This window comes from Lactuca virosa, chromosome 4 (genome assembly GCF_052849685.1).
Source record: "Lactuca virosa cultivar CGN04683 chromosome 4, Lactuca_virosa_CGN04683_v6, whole genome shotgun sequence".
Lineage (NCBI taxonomy): Eukaryota > Viridiplantae > Streptophyta > Magnoliopsida > Asterales > Asteraceae > Lactuca > Lactuca virosa.
The window spans coordinates 30,961,021-30,970,199 of NC_136429.1; the positions used below are offsets into that span (position 1 = coordinate 30,961,021).

General features: G+C 34.0%; 1 protein-coding gene across 1 annotated transcript; it reads right to left on the reverse strand.

Moving 5' to 3' along the window:
• Nucleotides 1-3,905: 3,905 nt before the first annotated feature.
• Nucleotides 3,906-5,269, reverse strand: LOC145109659 (transcription factor MYB78-like). The gene is made up of 3 exons (XM_079046855.1): nt 4,973-5,269; nt 4,713-4,842; nt 3,906-4,623 (listed from the first exon to the last, which is right to left on the reverse strand). The coding sequence occupies exons 1-3, from the start codon at nt 5,106-5,108 to the stop codon at nt 4,002-4,004; spliced, it is 888 nt and encodes a 295-aa protein (XP_078902981.1). The 5' UTR covers nt 5,109-5,269; the 3' UTR covers nt 3,906-4,001.
• Nucleotides 5,270-9,179: the final 3,910 nt, after the last annotated feature.

A 9,179-nucleotide genomic window follows, 5' to 3' on the forward strand; every position in this document is an offset into this window, starting at 1 on the left:
TGAGAAGGTAAAACTTATTAGTTGTTTTATCAGATAATGGAACACATTACCCCTTTTTGATGTATTGTATCATCATCATTATTATTATGATTATTAGTGTTTGTATCATTTTTAATCTGTAGGTTCTTCATCGTGGAGAAAAGATTGAACTTCTGATGGATAAATCAGAGAACCTTCACTCTCAGGTCAGTAAATCTATACACATATTATTAAAATCACGCCTCAAATGCAAAAACTGAATCTCACGAGTCGTGTCATGTAAAGAATGTTAGGGTCGATTGAAGAAGAGACGATGAGGAATTGTTAATGATTATGGTTGGTGACTCAGTTTTCGCATTACTTTCGTTTGAAGTCTTGTCAGAAAGCTGATCCATCTTCTTAACCAGTACCATGTAAGTACAATTCAACTAGTGTTTGGGTGCAAAACACTATAAAAAGGTTTTTATGGGTGAACAACTCAATTGAAGGTTTCAAGGCTTTATTAATATTTATTTTCTTAATTTACAGCTGGTGGAACTATGCTCAGGCCTTACCTTTGGCTTTAGTTAAGCTTTATTTATGTTTGGAAGACATCAATAACAAAATAAGCACACCTCTGTTCTATTGAAGTTTTCATTTTGATTTTCTTCTGAATGCATTTTAGTTAGACTATAATTAGGGCCAGAAATCTACAAGTGACAACTAATTTCATATTATCAGATAGGGGCGAGCAAGGAAGAGAAACAAAAACCCCATCTTCAGAAACCAAGTATGTTTATGATGATCAGGTTTAATATTCTTTTTAATTATTAATTGATGATTACCAATTTTTTTTATTTGGCTATAAAGGTCAAAACTTTAAGGTGCTTACTTTTCTGTATTTCCTTCTAAACCCAGGGTGCAGTTGAAGCATGTGCAACCTGAAATTTATATGCTATAAGATCACAAGGACAAACTGCAGGTAAGTTAAGTGGACTATTATAATTTTTTTTCTTTTTTCCCGTTTTCTTTCTTCCACGGTCTTATTTTCATTCAATTTCAAGTTTTTGATAATTTGCTTTTGATGTTTTCCCCTAATTTCAGGTGAGCAGAGGAATATGTAGAACGTATTATTCTTATTAGAAATGGTAGTCTGGGATACTAACGGTGTCCCAAATAATCATCATCAGCATCAGATGGTTGTTGATGCCGTCAATCATCAGGGATCAGGAACAAGAAGAAGATGGTTTTAAAAGAGAAATGTGTGATTTAGCTAAAATGCTATCAAAATTGAATCGTATGGCTGCAGAATTTGTGCCCCTTTCATTCTCCAACAACCATGCTAGCCCCTTTTTATTTTCACCATCTCCTACTTCTCACTTTGATTATGACACCATCAAAATTTCCTGTTCCAAACTAATACTACATCAGCTTTCATCAACACCATCAAAATTTCCTTTTCCTTTATCCAGGAGGTGGTAGGCGGGGACAACAATTAACTCGGCGTCAAAACTAATCATTTTCGTTTCTATCTCAGGTTCTGAAAAATGAATGATTTACAAGTGCTCATTATGTTAAAAAATTGTGCATTTTTTACATTAACAGGTGTTATATTTCCTTCAATATTGCAACTCGAAAGTGGGATAACATATTTGGAAGAGAGGAAACAAAAAGAAATATACTCAAAAAGATATTCACGAAAAGAAGGTTTTGATAAGGGAAAACTCTCGGATGCTGATGTAGAAAGAGAAATCGAATACAGGATCTGCATGGAAACAAATAGTAGAGTTGTGTTGCTGGATTGCATCCATTCTTTGTGCTTCAAGTGCTATCGAGATTGGTAAGTTTCTCTCTTACATCTACTAAATGGGTCCCATAATTACATGTAATAACACAATGTAAATACTAAACACATTGTTATTGGTAAAAATATAAGTACATTGTTATTATGATAGAAAAATAAAGTATGTTGTCTATATATTGGTAAAAAGAGTAAGGTATGTTGTTATTTCCTTCACTTTGGCCTAATCATATTCCCATTGGTTGTTTAGGCATCAACGATCGAGATCATTAGTGGATCAAATGGAGTATTTAAGGCCATCCGATGCTTAAGTTATCAAGATTTTATTGTTTGTGGGTGCCTGAACTCCACTTTTTCTTTAGTACAAGTCAGAGAGATGCATATGATTCTTTAGTGTCTTGTGCTATCCAAAAATCACCTGTATGTTAAATATATCTTCATCAATATAATGGTATGTTGCAGTACATATACAACCTGAAAGAACAAAAAAAATATATATGACTCAGCGCCAACGGGCGCACATGATTCCCATTTAGTTAACTATTAAGTTATGAAATATAGAAAGAGTTTGTAAATTTACAGGCATAGAAATTGAAAAAGTTTTAAATGAAAAAAATTAAGCAATATCTTTTTTTTACTTTATCAAACTTATTTAATACAACATGCTTTCAAAAAACTTCTACTAAGATGCTGCTATTTAAAAAAAAAAAAGAGATGGTGCTATTATGCAAGAAGTATCAAGTTGGGCCAGACCCCTGGATGTGAACCCTCCTCTCTCCCATTCACATACTTAGGGGTCCCGGTTGGAGTCAATATGAACTTGAAAAAAAACTAGGTACCAATTCTGGACAGATTCCAATCCAAATTATCAAAATGAAAGTCAAAAACCTTATCTTTTGGCGGCAGATTGACACTCATCAAGTCAGTTTTAGGAAACCTTACATCATATTACCTTTCCTTATTCGTGGCACCGGAGGGCATTATTGACACACTGGAAAAGATGAGGAATCGGTTTCTTTGGGGTGGATCAGATGAAAAGAAAGTGATTCACTGGATCTCGTGGGACAAGGTTACAGCATCCAAGGAATATGGTGGTTTAGGTGTTGGTACAATAAAAGCTTTAAACGTCTCTTTAATAACTAAGTGGTGGTGGAGGTTGAAAACTGAGCTGAATCAGTTATGGGCTGCTGTGATAACGAGTGTGCATAATCTAAGGTCGAAACCTGATGTATGTTACTCAGCAAAGTCACTACCAGGGGTATGGAATAATATAGCAGGAATTGAAAATGATCGAAGGAAAACGGATATCCAAGTCAAGACATTGTTAGATAAACAACCGACCGGATTCATTTGGAGATGTGGGCTTACCCCGGATGGATGTTTCACTGTGAATGCTCTCACACTAAGGTGGGACTACCGGCCTCCAGTGACCAATACGAACTTTCAATGGATAAAAGAAATCCCACTGAAAGTCTCCTGCTTCATTTGGAGAGCAAATTTGGGCAGAATTCCAACATCTATGGAGTTAGTAAAAAGAGGGGTAAATATTGATACTTTAATATGCCAGATGTGTGATGAAAAAGAAGAAAGCGCTGATCATGTTCTTGTAGATTGTTCTTATGCACAGATGGTCATGGAAGGAATAATGAGGTGGTGTAAGGTGAATATAAACATGGAAGATCTTCGAGCGGTGTCGGATGTTTTGAACTTTGCCAACCGATGTGGAACATGCACAAAAAAGCGAAAGATATTCCTGGCAATTTGCTACTCTACACTATAGAGAACCTGGATAGCAAGGAATGATACTGTTTTCAAAAAAAAAAACCGGCTACCACCTGATAAAGTCATCGATTATGTTAAATCTATGACTTTTATTTGGATGAAGAACAGTGGTATCAAGATGGAGTTGATTTGGGCAAACCGGTCTCAATGCCATTTTTTCTATTAATTTGTATGTTTTTTTCTTGTTTTTCTATTTTGACAATCTGTATTGCCACTGCCACTGATGTGTGGTTGTAACTCTTTTCTCCTGTTTTCCCTTTTTATAATATATTTGTCGGTTCCAAAAAAAAGAGATGCTGCTATTAAAGCGAGAAAAGTATGTAATTAAGTTATTGACAAATGTAAGAGGTCAGGTAAAGCCTTTTCCAAATCAATGTACAAGTACCTATGCATTATATACAACTCACATCAACAAACTTTAATAATACCATGGCCAACTATCAATGGCAACAAAAACTGCCTACTTCCTAAAATGCCACAATTCATCCATGTTCCAAGATGTGCTAGCCAATTCATCATCTTTCATCCAATCTACTTCTGTAAGCTGGAATTCTGGAGCCGACATGTCACCAGGTCCTACTGCTTGCATGTCCAAATGGATGAAGTCCATGTCAAATTCACTGAGATTCACATGGTAACAGTCGTTGTATTGGCGTGATGAGCCGTAGTAAGCGATTTCTCCATTAGGGTTTGTTTGAAGATTTAAATGTTCAGGAAAGACCATAGCTGTGGAATCTGTGGAACAAATGCTTGAGCTCGGATTAGGGTTGTCGTTTTTATTTGAAAGCGAAGAAGATGTTACTGATGACACTATTAGAGTTTGTTCGGTTTGTGGTGAAGTGCTTAAGTTGTTTTGATCTGTCTCAGATGTTGACGTACAAATAGATGATGACGATGCGGATGAGTTTTGTTCAACTTGTTCAAGTAATCTTGGCATCCAAAATCGCCGAAGTGTTTCCACAAACCTCTTGCTATTGGAGTCGATCTTAAGGTGGCATGCTTGTTTGTGTACCTTTGTTCTCCAGTAGTTTTTTATCTCGTTATCTGTTCTGCTTGGCAAGTGGCGTGCAATTTTCGACCATCTTGAAGACAGAAAACAATAATAAATTAGATCATCTTAAATTCGTAACATAACACACACAAATATATATTGGCATACGTGTAGTCTCACCTATTACCCCACTTGGAATGTAGTTCGAGGATTAAGATTTGTTCTTGTGGGGTAAGATTTCCGCGCTTAATATCTGGTTTTAAATAATTCAACCATCTCAATCTGCAACTTTTACCGGTTCTTTTCAATCCTGTCAAAAAGAGAGATGAAAAGAACACAAAGAAGACTATATCAAAACCTTTGTTAAAGAAGACAACATATATACGACCATAAAATTCACGAAACACGAATAAATGGTGTTGTTTTCATGTTTTATGTACCTGAAGATTTTGCTAGGGCGTTCCAACGGCCTTCACCATGACGAGTGATGTAATTGATAAGAAGATTGTCTTCCTCGAGTGTCCATGGCCCTCTTCTTAGCTCATCCAAGTAGTTCTCACTGCAAGAGCTGTTCATCTTCTTGTTGGTCGATCTTTGTGAAAGTTAAAAAGAGAATGAAAAGAATTAGGGTGTTAGAGAAGTAAGTGGAGGTCTACATACTTATAGAGAGATCCCCTGAAGGGTTTTATTGTAAATGTTGAAAAATGTAAATAGGAAAGTACACCCAAAAGAGATTCTGCTAAATTTTTGATGGATACCAATGCATTGGGAATCTTGCAAGATGTGGGTATATCTTATGTGAAAAATACAAGAATTCTTGTTTTACGATACATATATGTCCAGGAAATTAATATCCTATGTAGGCCCTCCGCCTTATAACATGAGCATCATTCACTGAGTATTCAACTCGTCTTTCAAAATAAGATTTTCTATTTTTTTTTTTCGTATTTTGAACATTTTTTTAAACTGCGAGTATATATATATATATATATATATATATATATATATATATATATATATATATATATATATATATATATATATAGAGAGAGAGAGAGAGAGAGAGAGAGAGAGAGATGATCATTTGAGAACTCAAAGTCTCCCGAAAACCCGAGAACTAAAGGTGGAGCGTTAGATCAAAATTTTGAATGGCTTAGATTGATCATGGCGTAATTGTAATTATCACTTGTTTCGATGGTATCTTAGACATTTTATAAATATTTACAAGGGCAAATTAGAAATTAAAAATATCAATCATAATAATCAATTTAACAAATTAAAAAAAAAACCACACACACAAACACGTGTTTCTCACTTTCTCTCTCATCTCTCAGGTTCTTCACGACTCCATCATCCGCCTCCTTCTGATGAATATCTCTTCATGCGATCTTTCCGCCACCGATTTCCGCCAAGGATACCGCCACATTGAGGATTGAATTCGACACACAGACTAAGGATTGACGATCAACTCCATCTACCGCCTTCCTCCTCCTTCCATCCTCCATCTCTACCTGTTCTGAAAAACAACAACGACTACCAATCCACGGTCCTCATCTGGCATATCAACGACGTCAAATCCACGATCCAAGAGATCTACTTCATTCATTTTTATGTTCGATTGCAACAATAAACCGTCGAATCGCATTTGTAGCTCACCTCTATCTGGCGAGGATCTTATACCGCCAATGCCTTCTTTTCCAATCGCACCTCCGACCGCCACAAATTACACAAACACCGTCACATATGGCTCCAACCTCCATAGTTCCCACCTATGTATCGATTATCAAGTAAGTATCATCAATCACTTCATGATTGAATCTGTTTTCATGACCTCGATCTGTTACATTGAAATGTTGTTAATCTGATTTACTTCAGTTTAATTCTATTCTTCCAATATTGTTTCACACAGAATACTCTTTGAATCAAAACCACTGATTTTCGCGAGAGTGGAGATCTCCTTGTTCTGCTCACCACCTGTTCGATGAAATGCCTCAGAGGGTTTTGGGTTCTTTTGAGCTCAGAAGAAGTGACATCACATGGAGATCATTCTTTTGCGAAAATTGGAATACATCAAGTGACATTTGCTCTAACTTGCATTCTCGTTTTCACTTTATCGAATATTGTTTTCATCATATATTACAGCAGTCTAGTTCCAAATGTTTTTGTGCCCTAAAATTCAACAAGCTTTTACAATATTTTCACTGTTTCTGATGCTTTGGTGTAGATCCCCCTTACCTTGAACCAATGTTTCTTGCTCATATCAGTTGGTTCTTTATCCCACTTCTTCTTAGATCACCTGTTTGAGGTAATATTTCTCTTCAGGTTTACATAATAGAGACAAAAATGATAAGAGTTATTAGTTGATGAGAGATCAAATATGGTAGGAAAATGGGCATTCAACCATGTACACTTGGATACTGAGTACTGGTTGGTGGAAAGGTCGTGCTCCTGTTAATCCAGACGTTGTTGTTGTAATTGGATTTCTCTGCACCTGCTTAATAATTGGCTTCATTCGAATAAACAAGTGCTTCTTTTTTACCTTATGATCTGAAATCTTAAACCACATATATGTTTTTGTCATATATCTTGATTTGGGGTTCAATCTAGATGGCTCCATTTGTGCCTCAATGGTAAGAGACTTGATAAACATTATTGAATTAGATCATATCTTTTGTGTGCATTAAACAAATTAATTGCATTATAATTTTTGAATCTTTTGTTCAGGTATGTTGCACTTGGTAAAATTCCCACACGCTATTTTCTCTACAAAGATGTGAACAGGAATCCACTATAATCATGTATGGAAGACAATGTAGATGGAGTTCAATTACTTTAGAATCTGATGGTTTATTGGAGTTGAAAGCTTCGGGTATCCAAATGAAGTTGTACACAGATTTGTGTATCAATCAACTATTATGTAAGTGGATTTGTATCTTGTTTCATCTGTTAAATGGATCATGAGTCGATGTGACTCCAAATTTCCCCATATTCATGTTATTACGATATAATTAAAAGAATCGTATTCTATTTTGTTACAACAATGAAAGTTTTTGAGGATAATGAAGTGATATATTTGAATTTTGCTAATCATTCTCACGTATCTATGCTGGTTATTTTGTATTTCTAGGGCCAAAATTCTGAATGGGTGAATGTGTACATCAGCAATTTGAACTCATCAAATGATGACTGGATTGGAGTTTTCTCCCCTGCCAATTTCAGGTTCTTATCATTTGTATTTTCTACTTTTGTCAATTTGTTTATTATACTTATAGCATGCAACTTACATTTGTTAATTAATTAATAAAAAATGCATTGCTATAATTACATATATTTCTTAAAGTATAATAATTTTGAGAACATATTTTTTGTCCCACCTTTTTAGGTGGGACAAAAAGTTGCAATTTTTATCCATCTTCGGATAAAAAATAGACCTGATAGTCTATTATTTTCAACATTCAACCTGCTTCCCTGAAAACTCAAGAGTCAGCCCTCCGTATTTATGCAGTGCACCTATTAAGGTTTGCTCTTTTATTTATGACATAGGTCCTAGATAGTTTTTGGATGTGCATTTTAAAATTGAGTAATCATTTTCTAAAAGATAGGGATATTTAGGAAATTTTACATATATCTCAATAATTAGTTATCTAGCAACAACTCGTTACATTATTATCCAAATTTGATTATTTTGTCGTATATAATATCCATTGTATTAATTTGGATGTGATTCATATATTTACATGTAAATCACATGTGATTCACATGTAGATCATATGTGATTCACATGTAAATCTCATGTGATTGACATATTAATCACATCCAAATCATATATGAATGATATGTGATTCACATGTAAATCACAAGTGAATTACATATGAATTACGTATATATGCACACATTCATATGTTAATCACATGAAAGTCACATGTAATTCACATATTAATCACATTCGATTCACATGTAAATCACATTTGATTCACATATAATTCACATGTAAATCACATGTAAATCATATGTGATTCACATGTAAATCACATGTGAATCACATATCATTTACATGTGAATCATATGCGATTCATATGTGACTCACATGCGATTCACATGTGAATCACATTTACATATGGTGTCATATGTAAATGTGATTCATATGGGAATCGTATGTGATTCATATGTGAATCGCATGTGATTCATATGTTAATCACATGAAAATCACATATGTAATTTTGTGAGTGTTTTTGCATCAATCATTTTTTTATATTTTCTTGTAGATTTGGAAGAAATTGTGGTGAATATTGAAGATGTGAAAAATGATAAATTGAAGAAAAATAAGGAAATATTGACACGAAGACATGAAAACGATTTGAAATTTGTAGCATTTTTTATTTTTTATATTTTATTTTGTATCAAATAAAATACTTGTACTATTATGTTTATAGATTAATTAATAAAAATGAGATTTTTTGTAATTTATTTACGAATATTATAGTACAAGAAATATACATATATGCATTTGAAAAAAATATGCATATATGCACTTAAAATTTTACTTTTTAAAAAAAATGTAGTTGCAGTTTTTTTTTGAAAAAAATGTAACTTTCTTTAAAAAAAAACTTGCAATTTTTTTTTTTTGAAAAAATTGCAGTTTTTTAT

Bases quoted from the DNA above. Each gene is read 5' to 3' on its own strand.
- LOC145109659 (XM_079046855.1), bottom strand. From the start codon at position 5,108: ATGAACAGCTCTTGCAGTGAGAACTACTTGGATGAGCTAAGAAGAGGG. The intron at 4,843-4,972 runs GTACATAAAACA...TCTTTTTGACAG, and splicing joins CGCCCTAGCAAAATCTTCAG to GATTGAAAAGAACCGGTAAA. The intron at 4,624-4,712 runs GTGAGACTACAC...TCTGTCTTCAAG, and splicing joins CATTCCAAGTGGGGTAATAG to ATGGTCGAAAATTGCACGCC.